Source organism: Oncorhynchus gorbuscha, linkage group LG18, assembly GCF_021184085.1.
Source record: "Oncorhynchus gorbuscha isolate QuinsamMale2020 ecotype Even-year linkage group LG18, OgorEven_v1.0, whole genome shotgun sequence".
NCBI classification, from domain to species: Eukaryota; Metazoa; Chordata; class Actinopteri; order Salmoniformes; family Salmonidae; genus Oncorhynchus; species Oncorhynchus gorbuscha.
This window is the reverse complement of record NC_060190.1, coordinates 66,409,221-66,432,631: the sequence shown is the minus strand read 5'-3', so window position 1 is coordinate 66,432,631 and position 23,411 is coordinate 66,409,221. Positions and strand designations below refer to the sequence as shown.

Genomic DNA, 23,411 nt, shown 5'->3' with positions numbered 1-23,411 from the left:
CTTTGGATATACAGCAAATTTAACATGAACAAACAAAGCAGCACAACCGGTGTAAAGCCGCATGAATAGCCCTTCCTTGAATATGAATACTTGGAATAGAAATTCAGAATTGTTCAATAGAGACATGATACTCTTACACAACATTAAACATTACACACTTTATGGCTTTGTTTAAACCAACAGGAAGTGTAAATAATATTGTACTAAAGAGGATGATTTCCACCTTCTATACCGGACACAGAATGGAAGTTATTAACTTATTTCACAACCATCTCGACTTTTATGTTAAGTCACATCTGCACTAATAAAGGGTCATCGTCTGCACTAATATGGGTACGTCTGCACTAAAATTCAGAATCTGCACTAATAGAGACATGATCTGCACTAACAACATTAAACATCTGCACTAATTATGGGTTTGTCTGCACTAATAAGGGGTCACGTCTGCAAATAAGGGGTATCTGTACTAAAGAGGTTTCACGTCTGCATTAATAAGGGGTCACGTCTGCAGAATGGACGTCTGCACTAATTATTTCACGTCTGCACTAATCTCACTCTGCACTGTTAAGTCACATCTGCACTAATAAGGTTTCACGTCTGCATTAATAAGGGGTCACGTCTGCACTAATAAGGGGTCACGTCTGCACTAATAAGGTTTCACGTCTGCATTAATAAGGGGTCACGTCTGCACTAATAAGGGGTCACGTCTGCACTAATAAGGGGTCACGTCTGCACTAATAAGGTTTCACGTCTGCATTAATAAGGGGTCACGTCTGCACTAATAAGGGGTCACGTCTGCACTAATAAGGTGTCACGTCTGCACTAATAAGGGGTCACGTCTGCACTAATAAGGGGTCACGTCTGCACTAATAAGGTTTCACGTCTGCATTAATAAGGGGTCACGTCTGCACTAATAAGGGGTCACGTCTGCACTAATAAGGTGTCACGTCTGCACTAATAAGGGGTCACGTCTGCACTAATAAGGGGTCACGTCTGCACTAATAAGGGGTCACGTCTGCATTAATAAGGGGTCACGTCTGCACTAATAAGGGGTCACGTCTGCACTAATAAGGTTTCACGTCTGCATTAATAAGGGGTCACGTCTGCACTAATAAGGGGTCACGTCTGCACTAATAAGGTGTCACGTCTGCACTAATAAAGGGTCACGTCTGCACTAATAAGGGGTCACGTCTGCACTAATAAGGGGTCACGTCTGCACTAATAAGGTTTCACGTCTGCACTAATAAGGGGTCACGTCTGCACTAATAAGGGGTCACGTCTGCACTAATAAGGTTTCACGTCTGCATTAATAAGGGGTCACGTCTGCACTAATAAGGGGTCACGTCTGCACTAATAAGGTGTCACGTCTGCACTAATAAGGGGTCACGTCTGCACTAATAAGGGGTCACGTCTGCACTAATAAGGGGTCACGTCTGCACTAATAAGGGGTCACGTCTGCCCTAATAAGGGGTCACGTCTGCACTAATAAGGGGTCACGTCTGCACTAATAAGGGGTCACGTCTGCACTAATAAGGGGTCACGTCTGCACTAATAAGGGGTCACGTCTGCATTAATAAGGGGTCACATCTGCATTAATAAGGGGTCACATCTGCAATTAATAAGGGGTCACGTCTGCATTAATAAGGGGTCACGTCTGCATTAATAAGGGGTCACGTCTGCAATTAATAAGGGGTCACGTCTGCATTAATAAGGGGTCACGTCTGCATTAATAAGGGGTCACGTCTGCATTAATAAGGGGTCACGTCTGCACTAATAAGGGGTCACGTCTGCATTAATAAGGGGTCACGTCTGCAATTAATAAGGGGTCACGTCTGCATTAATAAGGGGTCACGTCTGCACTAATAAGGGGTCACGTCTGCATTAATAAGGGGTCACGTCTGCACTAATAAGGGGTCACGTCTGCATTAACAAGGTGTCACGTCTGCATTAATACCAAGTCTGTATAAATAAGGTACCAAGTCAAGTCTGTATAAATAAGGTACCAAGTCAAGTCTGTATTAATACGTGTCGAATAAGTGTTTTTAGCTCCTTATTATGTGACTGTGTATCTCACTGTCATTGCACATAAAATGACATACATACATCCACCTGCCTATTGCAAGACAATTGCATGACAGTCAGAAATGCATATCACACATTCACCTCAGATATCTGAATAACACTGAATTTAAAAAAGATAACAGGATGCCTCAGGAGCTGAGTTGAAAACATAACTGTGACAATCCTAGCGAGGCACGAGTCAGCCTGTATATCTATTTGTTTGCGTAATGCACTTAAAATGATGCTGTGGACATTAAACAGGTATCTGGATGGCACTGTTCCCTCAACCCAATAACAGTTCACAGATCGGCGTTATGTTCAGAACACCTAGCTACACACCCAAACCAAAGCTCGAACAGTAAAGCCCTCATCACTGCTTCATTCATTCCTCAACCAAAACATCCCAGTTATGACACCAAACAACACCCAATGAGTCACATTTAAAATGCCGTGGAACAGGAATCCAGCAAACCTTTTACTGGAGAAAAAAAAAAGATTGTCCTTCACAAAATAAACTGATGCATATTATAAAACAATTGAAATGCTATTTTAAAAAAGGTCCTAGAGAGTATTGTCCACCTTGGTCCCGAGCAGCAGAGCGGTAGAGCAGGGTGAGGTGAGACCCCTCTGTCCTCTTCACACAACAAGCTGTGCCTGAGTTAGTGAGTCTACAAACTGAGGACACAGACACAGCAGTGATCTCTCCTCAGAACAGTCCCACCATGTGATCGATCTGTCTCATGTACACACTCTTCAAAGGCAGGGAGTACCTGGGCTCTTCAGAGACCCGGTCACTCTGAAGAAAGGAAGCAGAGGAGATGATGATGATGATGAGTTGTACAAAAAATAAAACATAAGTTGTTGATAGATGACCTCACTCCGCATATTTCAAATATGTTTGTGCTTATTTAGCAGAAAGAAATGTATGTCATTCATCACTGTATATTTTAAGCTGCAGTATTTGATTATGCAGGCAGTGTCAGGGTAATATATAATTATATATCAGAGGTCATTACATTGATATTGTTGATAGAAAATGACACGTTGGAGGTCTCCTGGTCTGTCACCACTCTCTCCTCACAGGGGAACAGGTCATTCCACTGCTTCTCCCGGAAGCGAGCATCAATAGGTACCACATGGCCCTCTGTGGTGAAGATGTACTTGTTCTCTGATTTGTGCAAGGGGTTGTCATCATCAAACAGCTGGAAGGAGAATGTCCCAGGATTAACTAGAATGACAGGTTCAATTAGCTCAGAAAAGCCTGTTCCAGTTTCTGACCAACATACAGTACAGGTACATACCATGTAAAGGTATTTTTAGACAGTACAAGTACTAAACAGCTCAGGTTAATGTTCCTATTGATCCAGTAAGGCCAGAAGGCTAGTTTATTTTTATTGGCATGTAACTGATATGAATGTTGTATTGTCAATTTGTTTTCTACTATATTTAATTGGCACTTTAAACGTGCATATGATACTGCAACAATTTCCCCATGGGGACAATAAAGTCAGTTAAGTACATACCAGGTAAAGGTATTTGCAGGTCTCGCTGAGAAAAAAGCTCTCCATGCGATCCTCTTTGGACTTGTCCACCATGTGGTGAAGAGTGGCTTACCCACACTTGTCATATCCACACATCAGTTTAGGGAACAGTAGAAACAGACTTCCTCTCTAAAAGTAAAAGTGTTTTTCAACGACCCGACTTATACCAGACTTTGGCATTTTTTTCCAGGCTCTCAAGGATGTCCAGTCCTACGTGCAAATACAAAGGATGTTTGGTTGCCTGTGAGGGGAAATGAAATAACTCAAAGCAGATCAAAACAAATAAAACTAACAAACATTCTGTATCAAAATGTTGTCTCCAATGCATGTGCAGCACTGGTACCTGGTAGAGGAGATAGGTGGACTCCACCAGTTCTGGCCTCAGGGGGTAGAAGAGCACGTCAGGCGCCTGCTGCCAGTTGTACCTCTCCGGCAGGGCCCCGAAGCGCTTCCAGATGGCATGGTTTAAGGCATGCATGCAAATGGCCTCCTCAACACCACCATTCAACAACTGAGGTGGTCAGGCACGGGGTCAGAGCACAGACACGGGGTCAGAGCACAGACACGGGGTCAGAGCACAGACACGGGGTCAGGGCACAGACACGGGGTCAGGGCACAGACACGGGGTCAGGGAACAGACATGGGGTCAGAGCACAGACACGGGGTCAGGGCACAGACACAGACACAGACACGGGGTCAGGGCACAGACACAGGGTCAGGGCACTGACACGGGGTCAGGGCACTGACACGGGGTCAGAGAACAGACACGGGGTCAGAGCACAGACACGGGGTCAGGGCACAGACACGGGGTCAGGGCACAGACACGGGGTCAGGGCACAGACACGGGGTCAGGGCACAGACATGGGGTCAGAGCACAGACACGGGGTCAGGGCACAGACACAGACACAGACACGGGGTCAGGGCACAGACACAGGGTCAGGGCACTGACACGGGGTCAGGGCACTGACACGGGGTCAGAGCACAGACACGGGGTCAGAGCACAGACACGGGGTCAGGGCACAGACACGGGGTCAGGGCACAGACACGGGGTCAGGGCACAGACACGGGGTCAGGGCACAGACACGGGGTCAGGGCACAGACACTGGGTCAGGGCACAGGGGTCAGAGCACAGACACTGGGTCAGGGCACAGACACAGGGTCAAAGCACAGACACGGGGTCAGGGCACAGACACAGACACAGACACGGGGTCAGAGAACAGACACGGGGTCAGAGCACAAACACGGGGTCAGGGCACAGACACGGGGTCAGGGCACAGACACAGACACGGGGTCAGAGAACAGACACAGGGTCAGAGCACAGACACAGGGTCAGGGCACAGACACGGGGAAAACATCATAAACAGTAGTAACGCTGTCAGGTTGAACATACACCAAGGTATTCTACTGAACAACATTTATTGGGACATTGTAGGTTGAGGACATATGCAGGGTTTGTACTGCTCCCCATTCCCAGAGAGAGAGAGGTGTCTACCAGGAGGCCAGGGAAGAAGGCTTGCAGGGAGTCGATCCAGGTGTTCATGATCTGGCCTTGGAACATGTTCACATTGACGTAGAGTGGAGGGTCCCCTTCTCCCTCATTACATGACTCCCTCCTGCAGGTCAACATCAACACACACACCTTACCTTTACAGAATGTAGATCAACACTAAACAACATGCCGCCACATGACTAATATAACCTCAAATATGGCCAATCATTCAACACACAACCATTAGAACACTATGTATCCACACAAACACACCCTCATCAAGTCAATTCAAGCACAGGACTGACCCCATTCTCAGGTGGTTCTGGATGCTCTCATAAGAAGCTTGGAACATCCGCTAGTCCTCTCTCTCTCCAAACAGGACGTAAGACTTAAGCAGGTACTCGTAGAACAAGTCCATCCCTGCTCCCAGGCCACTTTGCATGCCAACCCACTGTCCCGTTTGAATGTTCACTACTTTCCCTGAGATTTGAAGAGAAGAGGTAACCATGTGCGATACAACAAGAGAGAAAGATGCAGCTACACATGAGCAAACATCTACATACAAACTACAAAGATGATCTCTACTCACCTAGCAAGCCTGTCTCGTTGCTCCTCAGGTTCCACAGGGCTCGGACAGCCCGTCTTGCCACACACTCAAACGTGGAGTCTCCAATCAGACGGCTCAGAATGCCAAACTCCACCATCAGGGAGCCAGCCCCAGATGTGCAAGTCTCATTGATGCTGTCTGGAGAGACACCACTCTTCAGGTTCACCTGAGGAAATGAAGTGACAGTCACTGAAGAACATGACAGTTATTTCAGTACGGCATAGTTGTGCTCGTTATATATACACACATTGTCGTCCATGTCCACGTCACCGAAGGGATGCTTGGGGTCAGTCAGGAGGATGTGAGCACAGATCAGACTACCCAGGATCCTGGAGGGACAAATAATGAACGAATGAGACAACCATCAAGAGAAGTTAGAAGGCAGTCCTTGTTTAAACATTAAGGTAGCTAGGATTCAGAGATAGATGCATTGAACTCTGCTCCTACCACTAGATTAGAGCTACCATTACCCTACTTTAAACAATATAAACACCCCTCCCTCCACCACCACAGCACCTACAATTTTTTGTTTTCTTTGCAGCTTGGAAAGATTACGAAATGGTACTTGTGGTTTACTGAAATGTGAGCTGCAACTCCACCGTGGTTGTAAAGCTGTTTGCTACATCTTTACATCTGGAACTTGAACCTGAGCTAACAAAAAAAGTTCTAGTCAATACGGATATTACATTTACACCTGATGTTAGCCTCAAACACTTGCACAGTGTCGAAAGATACCGTGTCTATCACCAACTTCACAGCTCTATGGAACTCTGACACATTCCCCAGCACCTGGAGCGAGACACATTACCAGGATCATTGAAAAACCTTCCTAAACCGTTTGAATACCATTATCCTAAAAGCTGACACAAATGAAACAGGAATAGAAAATACAGCTGCTTACCAGTAGTGTGTCGAGGGTGTCAATTAATAGTTTCCCAAGACATCATTGATGTTAATGTTTCACTACTGTTGTTTCAGGTGAAACATGTAAAAACGAGGCTTGACAATGATTGAGGGTATGCACATGTAGGCAATAATGCAAACACCATGGTGGGAATTGTGGGACCACATTCAACTTGATCACAAGCTGAACAAGTTAAATGGATTGACCCTGTTTCAGCTTGAGAGAAATTACGTTTCATCCAGCTGTGCATTTTCTTTGTGCCTTTTGTTATCAGATTCAAAAGAATGTCGCTCAAAGTAGATAGAGCGGACAAACAAATAGAATTACCAGCCTTACAGTGACTGTATTTGGTTAGCTATTTACATCACCTTAACCAGACTTGATAACAAGTCCTGCATGACAGACAGGTGCAAATTACAATAACCGCACAGTTAACATCATCCGTCACAATGTAAATAATGAATGGACACTGGACACACACTTCAGCTAGTTGGACAGGGCAGTCTACCAACCGAATAATCAATTGCACGTGTTACCAGATTGGTTGTAGGCCTATACTCACGGGTTGAGAACGTCAGGACCTCTCCCTTGACAGTCAATGGGATTGAGCTCATCTTCGGGAAAGGCATATTTCATGTAGTTGACGTATCCAAAGTAGAACATGTCTTTGGCCATAACTTTCATCTTTAACTTGAGTGTGTCCGGGAAGGAGCTATATCTCCTGTCATCTCTGTTCTCTTCAAAGAGGCTAAGGTAAGACTTCTTCTTAGGTGAATCTTCTTCACCAAGTTTGGCACAAGAGGTCCTGCTTTGTGCTTCTCCATTTAAATTTAGGGGGAAGTTGAACCCCCAGCTAGGTCCCAGTCCAAACGCTAGCTATAGTAGACTACTTGAAAGTCAGTCTGAGTACGAGACCAACCAGTATCGACTTCCATTGCATCTTTGTTCTGGATCGGTCTTAAAATAAGCAACATCACCTTTGCACCAATAGAAAACACCCACAAGCATTAAAATGTAGAGGCTCAGACAGGTGAAGAGTCAGAAAATACCCATGTCAAAACCAATCTGGAGGTATGAAAATCTTATTTTTATTCACTTTCTGACATTTGTTTGCGAATCTGATGTTTTCGAGTTAAAATCATAGTTCGAGACTATTGGTAGTAGGCTATGATTATTGATACAAGTATTAGTCCGATGAGTGTAGTCAAATGTTGTCCTTAATTTTAATGACAAAGTTCATCTTTAAGCATAGTTTGTTTTTTATCCACCCAGATAACATAATTACTAAATAATTCCAAAGTATTGACACCATAAATATATATTTCAAAAATGCGCCACAGAAAATATCGCAACTGAGGGTGAACAACGATAACAGGACAATGTCTAAATTAACAAGAATGCCTTTCGATTTCTTGAATATATAGGAGTGGTGTTTTCTCTTTGCTCAGGAAGGCACACTTTGCATGCTGTTTGCTTCAGAGATGAGATATTGCACAAGGCACTTTGAATTCTGCCACTCTCTCTCAGCTCATTGACCGCAGTAGACATCATTTCACTGAGGCAAATTACAAACCAGGCTGATAACCACACAACCAACCCACTATCTTGACCATCAGTACATTAATATAAAATATCCATATGCGCTCACATAAGTAAAAATCTTAACAGCTTGATATTTGTACATACCTAGCTACTGAACTATTTACATAATTCATTGCTAAAAAATTTGATTTGGCAAAAAAAAGGCAAAGGCCATAAAGCAGTTAATCTCACAGTAGAACATGACAGAGACAAGAAGGGAAACCAGAAAGTCCATTTACATTCCCAGTGACATATCAACGTACACTATATATACAACCGTATGTGGACACCCCTTAAAATTAGTGGATTTGTCTATTTCAGCCACACCCGCTGCTGACGGGTGTATAAAATAAAGCACACCGCCATGCAATCTTCATAGACAAACATTGGCAGTGGAATGGCACGTACTGAAGAGCTCAGTCACTTTCAACATGGCACCATCATAGGATGCCATCTTTCCAACAAGTCAGTTCGTCAAATTTCTCCCCTGGTCAACTGTAAGTGCTGTTATTGTGAAGTGGAAACTTCTTTGCGCAACAACGGCTCAGTGGTAAGCCACACAAGCTCACAGAACGGGACTGCCGTCTGTACTCAGTTGCAACACTCACTACCGAGTTCCAAACTGCCTCTGGAAGCAACATCGGCACAATAACTGTTCGTCAGGAGCTTCATGAAATGGGTTTCCCACGGTCGAGCAGCTGCACACAAGCCTAAGATCACCATGCACAATGTTAAGCGTCAGCTGGAGTGGTGTAAAGCTCGCCGCTATTGGACAATGAAGCAGTGGAAACGCCTTCTCTGGAGTGATGAATCACGCTTCATCATCTGGCAGTCCAACGGACAAATCTGGGTTTGCCGGATGCTAGTAAAGCGCTACCTGCCCGAATGCATAATGCCAACTGTAAAGTTTGGTGGAGAAGGACTAATGGTCTGGTGTTGGTTTTCATGGTTCAAGCTAGGCCCCTTAGTTCCAGTGAAGGGAAATCTTAACGCTACAACATACAATGACATTCTAGATAATTCTGTGCTTCCAACTTTGTTGCAACAGTTTTGGGAATGCCCTTCCCTGTTTTAGCATGACAATGCCCCCGTGCACAAAGTGAGGTCCATACAGAAATGGTTTGTCGAGTTCGGCGTGGAAGAACTTGACTGGCTTGCACAGAGCCCTGACCTCAACCCCATCAAACACATTTTTTTGATGAATAGGACAGCCGACTGTGAGCCAGGCCTAGGAGGGACCAACTCCATATTAATACCCATGATTTTGGAATGAATGTTCGACAAGCAGGTGTCCACATACTTTTGCTCATGTAGGGTATGTCTGTTATTTTCCCTATTGCTTCACACAGGACTGTCTGGAGAACATGTATAATGATGAGGCCCCAGTCAGTGGCTAAACAACCCATCCTGAGGGTGTAGGATCGCTACACTAGTGTTATAAACAGTTGGACTTACAGGTGTGGGAAACGCCTGTCGTTCAGCCCATAGAATGAAAAAGGCTGACAGACTAAACCTCTCTCCGTTCAAGAGACTGAAGTAGCACCTCATGGCAGAGGTGTAATGCCCATTCTGTGACTCATGGGATGTGGTATTTGGCATTGACCAGGGGCTACCATCTTTTAGTAGTGCAGAGGTATGGGGGTTTGTGGGGGAGAATCATTGGATAGAATTAGAACAACAGGGAGGAACGGGCAGGGGGCACAGTGCAGCATCAGAGTTGGAGGGAACACTGTACATGTGTGAACAGAGAGCGAACAGGGTGTGGCATGAGGGTAACATGGAAGATGGAGCTGGGAGGACAGAGTTCCTGTACTTTCAGCTTCTCCCAGATTTTGATTGTTGGATGAGCCACTGCAGTGTGATATCTGGAAGGCAGGAGACGCATGGGGGTCAGTGTGAGACAGGAGAGACAGCAGGTGAAACGAGACGCCTACAGTGGTGGGTAAGTATGATTCGGAATACACAAGTGTATATATGTAGCCACTTTGGGTGCACCATGTTATTGTTCATTTGTTTCCTCTCCTCCAGCCTTCCACTCAGACAAGCAAACCGTTCCACCATCACCATCTTACTCACCTATGTTGTCTCTCTCTTTGCAGGAAATGGAGTAGCAGCAAATCTCTCTGTCTTGAATGGCTGCCAAGTTCCTGTAGAAAGAAAGCGGTAAAGAAAACTGATAACCTGCCATCAACTGTGATGTTGGTGTTAATATTAACTGGCCAACAGAGGGAGCTGTTTCCTTTTGAAAACCTGTATCATTTCTAAAAGCAGTAGAGGAGTAGCAAGGAGTTTCTAAACCCTGAGGTGCAACATCACAAGACTTCTGGGAAATCTTGCGAAGCAGACCAGGCTGGGGTTTGAGAAGTGAAACATTCTTCCTTAGTTCATTTTCTCGAAATGTAAAGGCACAACATTCGAGCCAATGACTTAAGTAGTTAGTGCTGAGCGACTAGTGCTTTTGAGATCAGTTCGGTTTTGATTAGATTATTTTTTTAAATCACAGTTTGTGATTATGTGGGTTGAATAAAAGTGTTGGTTAGTGACTGCCCATTACTGCTTATCACTTAATAACCATTGATTCACATTACTATACTTTAATAAAATATTTCAGTTGTGTATATTACATTTGTTTTATTTTATTACTTAATTCCAAGTCATCTCTATAGAGCTGCTGCCTATGCTGTCTGACAAAATGAGTATTTTGGTAGTTCTTCAAAGTAAATAGCGCTTACTTCTGAATACCAACTATCAATCACTTAGATCATGTACTTTCAGGTAAAGATAACTAGCGCAGCAACTGCTCTCTCTTTCTCCCTCTCTCCTAACGTAGCAGGCATAAAAGGAACACACAGACCAGATAAGAAGGTGCGCAATGGATTATGGTAATTGTAGTTAAAGGAGTGCCTTTGATTTGATGGCCTGTAAATGTGCAGTTTGGCACAAGACAACCTTCAAATCCGATGATGTGTTTCTGTGCATGAGCTTAGCTAGCCAACGTCACCTACAAGCGTGATCAGGGATTTCTCCTGGAGAAGCCGTTTCTGCCCATCTTCATACTTTACTGTATTTGGTACAAGTGACAGAATAATGCAATGTTTCTCTATGAAAAAGGAAAACAAAGCTTATAAAAAAGGCATGCCTAGAAAGTCACAAATCATAACTTCTCTTCTAAAATAAAACCATTAGGTCTTTGCTGATGTGAGATTAGTAAAAGGATAGCAGTGTTAAACTCCAGCAAAGTACTTCAAGAATGGTAACTAATCTTCCAAGGTAGTTATAGTCATAAGAAAAAAAAATAGAAAATTTGACTACAATATCTAACTTCTTGGGGACCTGACCAAATTCACATAGAAATGTCAGTTATAGATCTTTCATTCTCATTGAAAGTGAGTCAAAGCAGTAGATCTGTTCTATGTGCACTATTTCAATGCTTTCCGTTTTTTAAGTTTAGTTTTTGTACACCAGCTTCAAACATCCAAAACAACATTATTTTTAGTTATTGCAAAGGTATTTCACAGCGGTTTAGATGGTACAATGACTCTACACAATGGACTGCTTGTTTTGTAACAAACTGAAATTATGGCAAATTATTAGAATTGTAGAAACCAGGAAATGGTGGAACGATTTCTGCATAGTGCATCTTTTAAAAAGTAATTGTGTGTGATGAATGTCTTTGTACTGCTACTATATTAGTGTATCCATCTTGAAGTGGATAAGCACAGCCAAGGACACAGCATGGAAGGAAACTGAAAAGCTGTTGTTTAAAAGTTTGTAGAAGAAACAATTGTGACATCAGTGATGCCATCACCATTTCATAAGTACCCTGTTAAACCTGAAATATTATGAGAAGCACATGATCAGAATATAGAAAGGCCCTAACTCAATGGCAATGTTCAATATCCATCTCCAGACTTTTCAAATCGGGGAGGGGAGGGGAGGGGGGGACCACAATGGAAATAAGTCTGACTGTGATATCCCCATCACTTTTTAAAATGTATGTACAGTGTGTATACATGTGTTGGCAATAAAAATCAATCAAGGCACAATAACAGAGGGACTCCTCCGTCATTTATTTAGAATGAGTATTCTCAACTTTAAAAAGGGTGTGTAGAGTTGATTCACACTACCTCAGCTAAGATGCATCAGATGTTGTGTGATTACTTCTGTGGATTTACTACTAGGAAACACCTCATCTTTTCTCTTCATACTCACATGTTTTCAATGAGCTGCTTCTCGTCTAGCGCACTGGGGATATCTCTTTTGTTGCCAAGAACCAAAATCTAAAAAGCCAAACCACAGTTTGGCTCATGTGGCAGAAATGCTTGCTGATCATATTAATAAACTGTCATTTACATGAATTCGTTCAATTCAGCAGTTTCAGAAGTGTAGGCTTACTTACAGGAATTCCTTGTAACTGAGGCTTGTCTAACAAATTGTGCAGCTCATTCCTGGAAGCCTCCACCTTCTCACGGTCAGCTGCATCCACCATGTATCTAAAGAAATCAAATATTTAAAAGACATGGCACAAGTTGACAAACGCATAAAAAATAATGTTATATATACTTTAAAGAATTGGACGTGCTCAAAACATACCCAACTCAATGTTCGACCATTGACTGGTATTCACTGAACGTGTCTCTTAAGACAAACAGAACAATCAACAGTCCTGTACTCTTCCTGAATATAAATTGTACCCATGCAGACTGACAAATGGACAAACTCAGATACTCACACAATTGCGTTAACTCCCCGACAGTAACGTTCCCACATGCTCCTGAACCTCGGCTGCCCTCCTATATCCCAGATCTGGAAAAGCAGAGGTCACACATTTTTTCAATCATGCAGTAGGTATAGATTGCCACTGTGAAACATTACAGTAGCCTACATACTGTAGTGACTGAAGACCTACCTTGATGTTAACGTTGCCTTTTGTGATCTTCCTCATGTTGAATCCAACTGAAGGGATCATGTCTTCACTAAAATGCCCAGACTGAACAAGAAGAGAAAAGACCATTGATCACTTTTGAGTGATTGTACAAGCTGAGCTGACATGGAACTGACATGAAACAAGCTGAGCTGACATGGAATAAACATGGAAAAGCAGGTCAAAGTGTTCCTAATTCTAACATGTCCTCTGGAATTGCCACCTGTATACAAGGCCTAACTAAAATGGTATACCAGAGACATAAACCTAATTGTCGTGGCTGGGTTGCGTTTGTAAATTCACACTGGCTATCTACTCAGATTTGACAGCACTCGCCTGAATGTGCCAGAGTGCGAAATAAATGATGAATTTACGAATGCCCAACACCCGATGAATAAGACCGATTCAATGTCTGCAAAAAAAGGTTATTCAATTGTTGCCAGCAGCAGTTAGGTCACCAACGGTCTAGATAACCAGCTCTGCTAGGGTGAGTAAAATGGTCAGAGTGAGGTGTTCTCTCATTTGTGTCTGCAAGTAGCTAGCGAACTCGGCCAGAGCGTCCAGTGTGCTCTGAACACTGTGAGAGCGAAACACTCTGAATTTACTATGACCTGGTGAATGACCTGGTGCGCACTCTGGAACACACCCCATATTTTGCACAATTCCTGTTGTAAAAAAAACTGCTCACCTGCTAAAAGTTTAGTGGTATTTGCACAAGTGCCTCCCTTATGTACATTTTTTTTACAGAAATTATTTCAAAATAATGTTAATTTATTCATTTCTAAGGCTTGTAAGGGGTCACAACCTCTAGAGGAAATATGTTTGGAATGCAGACAAGTTTCAGATTTTAAAGGAGACAATTTGTCCCTTTGTCACTAAAGCCCCATATACCACCCACCGCCGCGACCTGTATGCTCTCATCGACTGGCCCTCGCTACATATTCGTCGCCAGACCCACTGGCTCCAGGTCATCTATAAGTCTTTGCTAGGTAAAGCTCCGCCTTATCTCAGCTCACTGGTCACCATAACAACACCCACCCGTAGCACGCACTCCAGCAGGTATATCTCACTGGTCATCCCCAAAGCCAACACCCACTTTGGCCACCTTTCCTTCCAGTTCTCTGCTGCCAATGACTGGAACTAATTGCAAAAATCGATGAAGTCTCCCTCACTAAATTTAAGCATCAGCTATCTGAGCAGCTTACCGATTGCTGCAGCTGTACACAGCCCATCTGTAAATAGCCCACCCAACTACCTACCTCATCTCCATATTGTTTTAATTTACATTTTTGCTCTTTTGCACACCAGTATTTCTACTTGCACATCACCATCATCTGCACTTCAGTGCTAATTTGCTAAATTGTAATTACTTCGCTACTATGTCCTATTTATTGCCTTACCTCCTTACTCCATTTGCACACACTCTATATTGATTGTTCTATTGTGTTATTGACTGTACTTTTGTTTATCCTATGTGTAACTCTGTGTTGTTTTGTCGCACTGCTTTGCTTTATCTTGGCCAGGCCGCAGTTGTAAATGAGAACGTGTTCTCAACTGGCCTAGCTGGTTAAATAAAAGTCTATCGCCTAAGAACCCTGTCTTATGAGAAGAATAGGTGCAGGGAGGCAGAAGGAATTTAAAGGTCCAATGCAGACATTTTTAACGCATTACATAATTTCTGAGTAACAATTCTTGTGATTGAATATAATTATATTAATATATAATAATATATAATAATAATATAAAAACTGAAAAATAGCTGTTATTGGCAAATCAACTTTGTATTTGTCACATGCATCTTCAACAACAGGTGTAGCCAAACAGTAACATTTTTACTTACGGGTCCTTTTCCAACAATGCAGAATTAAAGATAAAAAATTACATCTAGAAATAGTGACATGAGGAATACACACACAGAGAGTAACCAATAACAAGTACAAGAGGTTTGGAAGTCTTATTGGTCTATTAACCAAAACTCCATCCCACCAATACAGGCTGACATTTCAGGTGGTCTTTCAAACAGCTCTTACACTAAAAAAAGGCATTTTCATAATTTTCACAATATTATTCCAACCGCCGTGTGGAAATATAAAACACAGAAATATCACGTTTTTGAATGCACTGGGCCTTTAAAAGAGCAATGCGAATGGTGTCTTTTAAGCCAACCCTAAATTATAGACTACACTCTCGATGACAGGACAGAGAAACAATTGAAGTCATTCTGCAGTCAACTGTCTTTGCCCTTTACTTGAACCCAAACAGTCTCTGAGCAAGACATATGCTTTGTCTGCCGCACATTAGTAACCACCATGACTTGATTAGTCACCTGACCAGGCCAAAGTAGAAGTGAGTGCAGTGGTCTTGTGAGTGAAGCCTGGCTGGAAACACCACCACCCTAACATATTACAACTAACCACATGGGCACTTCCCCATCAACGTCATGCATCTCATTCACTACAACACTGACTGACTCAGAATAAGTCCGTAGTGTTACTCTCTCTACATCCTATAAGAAATACTTGGAATTATAGGCTACCTGGAAAAGTTTAGGTATCAAATTGTGAACAATTTCTCATTCATCTTTATTATGTTGTTAGATACAGTAGAAACAATGACTGGGTGTTTTGAGGCAAGAATGCTGCTGCAGGGAATCAGAGCACAGAATGGAGTGATAAATCATGTGTTTATGTGTTTGATACCACTCTATTCCAGCCATTATTGTGAGCCGTCCTCCCCTCAGCAGCCTCCACTGCACAGGTCTTCAAGTTCATCTCATTCTGTTCTGTTGGAACTGTTCTGGTCAGCTAGCGTCTTTCTGTCTTTGATCTTGCACATCCAAACCGCTGTGATGTCAAGAGGAAAGGATCACGATTTCCAAGGCCTAATAATCAGCTTTTGAGAAACCCTAGTTGTAACACTAATGACAAAATGATTGTATGAGAGACCCTGGCCTGTTTGTTTAACCAACGCAACTAGCTGACAATCAAATTTATTGGTTGGGTATAGAGTTTAGTGGATGTTAGCTGTGAGTCATTGAGAGTGAAGACTGTGGGAGAATCTGAACTGCATTCTCTTCGGCACCTTCTCAAAACCCATTGGAGGAGAAAGCCAAAGGTTCCTCCCCTCTGACCTTTTCCAATGGGTTTTGAGAAGGTGAGGAGCGAGGACGTGAGCAGTAGGGCTGTGACGGTACCAGCATAACAATGTTTTTTCCATGCCAAAAATTAAAATACAAGTCAGACCAAACTCGTTGGTCCTTTGAAAACCTGCTATTTGCTAAATATTGTGTGCTATAGCTTGGAAAATAAAATGTGACTCTGGATGACAACATAATGATGCTTGAGATTGCCAAGAGTGTGAAAAGCTGTCATTAAGGCAAAGGGTGGCTACTTTGAAGAAACTAAAACATGTTTAAAACTTTTGTAGTTACTACATGATTCCATGTGTTATTTCATAGTGTTGATGTCGTCACTATTATTCTACAATGTAGAAAATAGTAAAAATATAAAACCCTTGAATGAGTAGGTTTGTGTGTATGTATATATACACACACATACAGTACCAGTCAAAGGTTTGGTCACACCTACTCATTCAAGGGTTTTTCTTTATTAGGTTGGAATAATACTGTGAAATTGTGAATATTATGATAATGCCCTTTTAGTGTAAGAGATGTTTGAAGACAGCCGAAAATGTCAGTCTGTTTAAGTAGGAGGGAGTTTTAGCCTTCCATGGTGACATCATCATGCGGTAAATGAGTTAATAAACCAATAAAAGAGTTCCAAACCTCTCTGCCAATAACAGCACATTTTCAGTTTCCCCCTCCCCACTCAAACCAATCCCAGATAGTCCTTGCAACCTTCTTGCTGGAGAAATAGCTTTTTTCAATAACATTTTTTTTTATAGCCCAGCCTAAATGTCCACCAGAGGGCATTATTCCTGATGTTTGGCTCGTTCATAAAACATCCTCCAATTAAGCTGCAAAGGCGTCAGTTTCTTCCTTAATTAAACCGATCAAATTGGCACTCCTCCCCAAAAAAATGACACATTTGCAAATTCTTAATAAAAACAATTTTCCACCACCATGCTAGAGTGGCTAAAACTACTTCTGGAATAAATTACCAAACTATAAAACTAGATAACCAGCTATGGGTAACAGGAGTGCCAACTAGATACATTAGCATACTATGTACATTAATAGCTTTAGGTTGGTTGTTTTTAAGGTCAACATCAAGATTTCCACCAAGGTCGTTACCTCTCTTATCATCCCTCTTCCTCCCTTTAAAAAAAATATATATTTTTATTAACAACAAATCAATACATAAAGCACATGAGGGAACACAAGCATACATAGATTACAAACAATGGACAATCGAGCTAGGGGGTACAATATCACATTACAATTAGACAAGGACCTTAAGGGACATGCATATACTTACAATTCTAACAGCTTTTTTGTTAGTAGAGCATTTAACCGTCTTAAAATACAGTTCAATTTCTTTTTGTAGGATACGAAAATGTGGTTTTGTGTTTGTAAATTTACATTTGTGTATATGAAATTTGGCCAAAAGAATAATGAAATTAATTACATAAAAATGATTCCGCTTATTTCTATTGTATTGAAGAATCCAAACAGTACATCTCTCCACAATAGTGTAAAATCTTCATAAATGTGTTCAATTATAAACCTACTGATGTCTTGCCACAGTTTTCTTACATGCATACAATGCCAAAAAAGATGCACAACTGTTTCTGGGTGGTCATTACAAAAGGAGCAATTTGAGTTGATGTTTTCCTTAAACTTCTTCATATAGTGGTTGGCAGGATAATATTTATGAATAATTTTAAAGGAAACTTCCTTCATTTTGTTAACAAGTAGGTATGTTTGTGGCAACATCCAAACTTTTTTCCAACAGATATTATCAATAAATCCATTCCAATAAGGCATGACATAAATAGATACAACATCCTGCTGAAACAAGGATCGTATCGCTCTGTTGTTGAATGGACCAAAAGAGAAACAAATCTTTCCTACTGATGAGTCAACAGGGTCAATAGAAGGTAGGCTCTGAGGGTCAGGTCTTGACATGTTCCTGAATAACATAGCAACACCTGAGGGAATGGCATCTAAAACAATTGCAAAATCTTTAGGTGTTACAGGGACCTTGTAAAGTGATAAGAATTCTTTATAACTGAGTAAAAGACCCTCTGCATTTACCAGTTGGCTCACCAATAGGATATTATTTCTGAACCAATATTCTAAAAACAGAGAGGTATTTTTATACAATATATCCCGATTATTCCATATATAATATCTGTGTGGAGAAAATTGTGTTTATAAATTAAGGACCATGACAAGAAAACCTGCCAATGAAAAGCAGAAAGTTTCACTGGAACTTTGTCAATATTATAATTGCAAAACAACATGAAGTTAAGGCCACCAAAAGTAGAGAAGACATGATGAGGAATAAAATTCCAGATAGAAGTGGGTCTTCTTAGGAATTGTTTTATCCAATTGATCTTGAAAGTATTATTTAAAGTAGTAAAATCCAGAAAATTCAGTCCACCATTCTCATAAGTGTTCATTACAACAGTTTTCCTAATGTAATGGGTACGGTTTCTCCAAAGAAAGTTGAAAAGCATCTGGTCTATCTCCATGCTTATTTTACGGTCAAGATATAAAGATAGAGCACCATATGTTAGTCTAGAGATACCTTCAGCCTTGGTTATTAGGACTCTACCTTTTAAAGATAAGTCCCTCTGTAGCCATTGATTTAGTTTCTTCTGGGTTTTTTTAATAAGAGGGTTAAAATTTAGTAAGCCTCTAGACTTCTGATCCTTTGTAATGGTTATGCCTAAATATGTAAGTTCTTCTTTTACTGGAATGCCATAATATGAAGGTGTCACACAATCTTTGACAGCTATGAGTTCACATTTCTTAATGTTAAGATGCCTTGGAAAAGGATTGTAATCACATTGATCGATATGGGAATTTGGTTAGGGTCTTTCAGAAAAAGTGTAGTACCATCAGCCAGCTGGCTTATAATAATTTCTTTACCAGCTATGGAAATACCTTACAGGACTATTATTTAAAGAATTTGCAAGGAGTTGGGTGATTAATAAAAACAGATACGGGGAGATAGGAATTAGGCAAGGTTATCCTCTCTTTAACTCAAACTAGGTGAGGTGCCATATTTCAATTTGATAGAGCTGTTACCATTTGCATAGTCTTAATAGCCTTACAGAAAAAAATCCCCAAAGCCAAGTCTCTCAAGGGAGTGGAAGAGAAACTGATGCTCTACTATGTCAAATGCTTTATAAAAATCTAAAAATAATATGAAGCTATCCTCGGTTATTAGGTCTGAGTAGTCAAGTATGTCTAATACTAGTCTGACATTGTTAGAAATATGTCTGTTCCTCATTAAGCCAGACTGTGTTTCATCAATGATTGCATCCAGGACTTCTTTAATTATTTTTGCAAGTAGTAAGGCTAATATCTTATAGTCATTATTAAGAAGACAAATTAGACACCGGTTATTAATGAGCAGCACTTCTTTATTAGTAGGTATCAAGTGTTATTAACCCCTGACTCATTGTAGGAGGGAGAACATTGTTTTTAATACTCTCTAAAAAATACTTCAAATAGGAAGGGAGCTACTTATTCAGAAAATTATTTGATGTAATTCCATCAACACTTGGTGATGTATTGTTCTTTAGATGTTTGATAGACTCTAATCTCTTCAACTTTGATGGGTTCATCACACTGTTTAGAATCTATATCACTGAGAGTGAACATTATTCAGTACGTAGAGCTATACAATTTTCTGTAAAAATTGCTAAAGTATTTAGCGATTAATTTTTGGTCATCTGTAATAACACCATCAATGTTAAATTTATGGATAGTGTTATTTTTAAGAGTGAAATTTCTCAAGTCTAAAGAAATAGGATGAATTTTGTTCTCCCTCCTCAATCCATGTTTTCCTAGATCTAATAAAGGTTCCTTCTGCTTTTAATCTATATATATTATCCAGTTTATTTTGTAACTCAATTAGTTCCATCTTCCCCTCCCGCGAGAGGCCGGCTGGGGACCACTGAGAAAGGGAAGTTATCGTAATGATCACCTTTTCCTCCTCAGCTCTTCTGGTCTTAGTAAGATGACTACCATTTGTATTTGGACACCTCAAATTTAAAGAGCTCCCAGTTCTTGCAATAAGATCTTTCTTCACAAGCCCTTTCCCAAAAGTGTGAGAGCAGATCATTAACCTCAAATTTAACTATATCATTATTTAATAATGAGCTATTTAGCTTCCAGTAGGATGCTCTGCCAAGGTTAGTATCAGGGGTAAATATTTTGATATCAATGTAAATAGCCCTATGGACTGTGAGGGGAATAGTACAAATATTTGTAGTAACACACTTGCCATCAACACATTTGGATATAAGCCAAAAATCTATTCTAAGGTCCTTGTGTAATTGTAATGTGATATTGTACTTCCTAGCTCGATTGTCCATTGTTTGTAATCTATGTATGCTTGTGTTCCCTCATGTGCTTTATGTATTGATTTGTTGTTAATAAAAAAATATATATTTAAAAATATTTAAAAAGTAAAAGATATGTGAACATGCCAGTTTTAGCTAGCTAATAAAGAGCTACGTTAATAATTATCCTGCAGTACTGCATTTCGTTATTTTGTACAAAGTGTACAAAACAAAACTTCTCCATTGCTGACGTTTTTTTAGCGGATGTACAATCGTCGCGAATTGAATTATGGGGAGTTTCAGGCCCCGGAGTGAACATAATTATTCACTCGCAAAACCCAATGAAAACGATGGCCTTCCATTGCAGACTTCCCTTGCTTGGCTAATCATTTGGACCGGATTCCCCCAAAGGCATGTGGTAGAGGGTGTCTTTTAAGTGTTTGGAAAGCAGCCACGGTGGAAAAGTTTATTTACCACGTTTCTTTTTAAAGTCAGCATGGCATTATTTTATGAAAGAGCTGGTCACTGGGGGGCACGAGTGTATCACCAGCTGGGTAGATGACATTTGGACGTCAAAAGACATGACTACATTAATAATATCGCCCTATTGTGGGCTGTTGCTTGGCCTGTTGTAGCTAGTAAAACGGGAAATTGGCTAATTAGCTAGTTAATCCCGATGTTGTAGGAATAAACCTTGACTAGCGAGCAAAATCATATTTAGCCAAATTCCCAAAAAGTGGGTGAACAGTCTGATTATATTGCCATCAAACCACAAATAAAGACCTCTAACTAGCAGTAGATGGCTAGTTTGGAAGGTTAGCCGCAAAGTATGACTTGTGCTATTGTACGTTAACGTAGCTGGCTGACTTTGCAGAAGACAATTGTCGGATAGGCTAGTCAATCAATAATATAGATAGAGGGACGATACTAAATCGATATTGCTGAAGTCGCTAACTTAGCTAGTTAGTGCTTACGTAACTAGAAAGCTACTATAACTAGCTGCTAACATTAGCTAACAGCGAAATAAAAACTTACAGCTATAACGTTAACAAATGTGGTTTTCCCCGAGTGTTGAAGTCCAACCAGAGTCAACTCCATCTCCTCTTTCCAAAAGAGTGACTTAAACCAGTCCAAAAGCCGGTTTATGAGTGCCAGCATATTGATATTGACAGAAAACGACCAGTGTTGTGGCGTTCGCACAAGTGTAGAGGAAATGCTCAGTGCTGTCATATGACTTGTGACCGCGCACAATGGACGCTTCAAGAAACGAATACTCTCTTCCTTTCTTTTGTCCCTTCATATGCGGTCACTGGGTGAATCTCAGTTGTACCCTCGTCGCGTCCTCAGTATTCCCTCCTTCTCAAAACCCATTGGATGAGAAGGCCAGAAGTCCCGCCTTTCTGACATTATCCTCCAATGGGTTTAGGAGGCAAGGAGAGGATGCAAGGAAGAAATTGAGATTCTCCCACTGTTCTACTTCTGTCCAGTATCCACTTTTCCTTCCTTTACTATGCTCAATTTTGATAGTTTCTTTCTATCCTTTGATATTGATTGCATTGATTTCACTTGTTCAAATCTTGTTAAAAAATAACGTAATATCAGGAATTAGAAGATGCCTCTACATGTTTTTGTCATAGCTGAGAGAACAGTTAATGTTCTTATTAGTAATTTACATGAGTATTATTATTACTCTTAAGAAATAGAAAAGGAAAAAGACAGTATTAATTGTTCAAAAAAAGTAAGAAAATCTGTAGAAATAATAATTACTATTGATGAAAGAATAAAGGAAGCAAGCGATAAACAAGATGACAAAATACAGGGGAATTATAGGTGGCTTAATGCACGTTGTTTCTGTAGAAGACTTCAATTTGTTCACTTGGGACTAGCTGCCATGCTATCTCTGAAATAAAAGCATTCCTGCAACACATGTCAGATCATACAGTGGAGATACTCTCCATTGACAGCAGACTCTGGCTGGCATGGTCCTTGGTTTAAGCCTGCTGGATGATCAGGCCACCACTCCTCCTTTGACAGTGGACAGACACATATATCTGAGGAAGCGATGGAAATACTTGTAGCAGGGCGGTTCACTGAGGGAGAAAGGGTTGTGAAAAGGTTGTTTTGAACACGTCACTATTTGAACTTGAACGTTACATCTGAATACTGTAATTAATTTGAGAATACAATGTTGCCTATGCTTTATGTTCCAAAGAATTTCAAAATGACCGACACACCGTGTCAACGATGTGTTAACCTATTCTGTGGTAGGCTACTCACTGGCTTTAGGCTTCTTGTGTCTGATTATCCTGATGCAGGCTTGAGTGAGGAACACCAGGAGTGTGACAGTAAAGAAGAAGGAGCCAATGGCCAGAATCAGCTGAATAGAACACCCGACCTCTTTGCTTCCTGTCGCTGATGAACAGTCAAACAATTCGATCTACCCAAATAGACTACATGGGCAAAAGTGTGGACACCCCTTCAAATGAGTGGTTTCGGATATTTCAGCCACACCAGGTGCTGACAGGTATATAAAATTAATCACACAGCCATGCAATCTCCATAGACAAACATTGGCAGTAGAATGGCCCATATGGAAGAGTTCAGTGACTTTTAATGTGGCACCGTCATAGGATGCCACCTTACCAACAAGTCAGTTTGTCAAATTTCTGCCCTGCTAGAGCTGTCTCTGTCAAATGTAAGTGTTTTTATTGTGTAGTGGAAACTTCTAGGAGCAACAACGCTGCAAAGTGGTAGGCACACAAGCTCACAGAACGGGACTGCCGAGTACTGATGTGCGTACAGCGTAAAAATCATCTGTCCTCAGTTGC

General features: G+C 41.1%; 1 protein-coding gene and 1 pseudogene across 1 annotated transcript; both read right to left on the bottom strand.

Annotated features, from left to right (window-relative positions):
- Nucleotides 1–602: 602 nt before the first annotated feature.
- LOC124004023 lies at nucleotides 603–7,542 on the bottom strand (annotated as a pseudogene).
- A 1,288-nt stretch (nucleotides 7,543–8,830) lies between these two features.
- LOC124004013 (ADP-ribosylation factor-like protein 8B-A) lies at nucleotides 8,831–21,859 on the bottom strand. The gene is made up of 7 exons (XM_046312743.1): nucleotides 21,619–21,859; nucleotides 13,093–13,173; nucleotides 12,916–12,989; nucleotides 12,583–12,676; nucleotides 12,396–12,463; nucleotides 10,260–10,330; nucleotides 8,831–10,048 (listed from the first exon to the last, which is right to left on the bottom strand). Exons 1-7 carry the CDS (start codon nucleotides 21,811–21,813, stop codon nucleotides 9,999–10,001), a joined length of 633 nt encoding a protein of 210 aa, XP_046168699.1. The 5' UTR covers nucleotides 21,814–21,859; the 3' UTR covers nucleotides 8,831–9,998.
- Nucleotides 21,860–23,411: the final 1,552 nt, after the last annotated feature.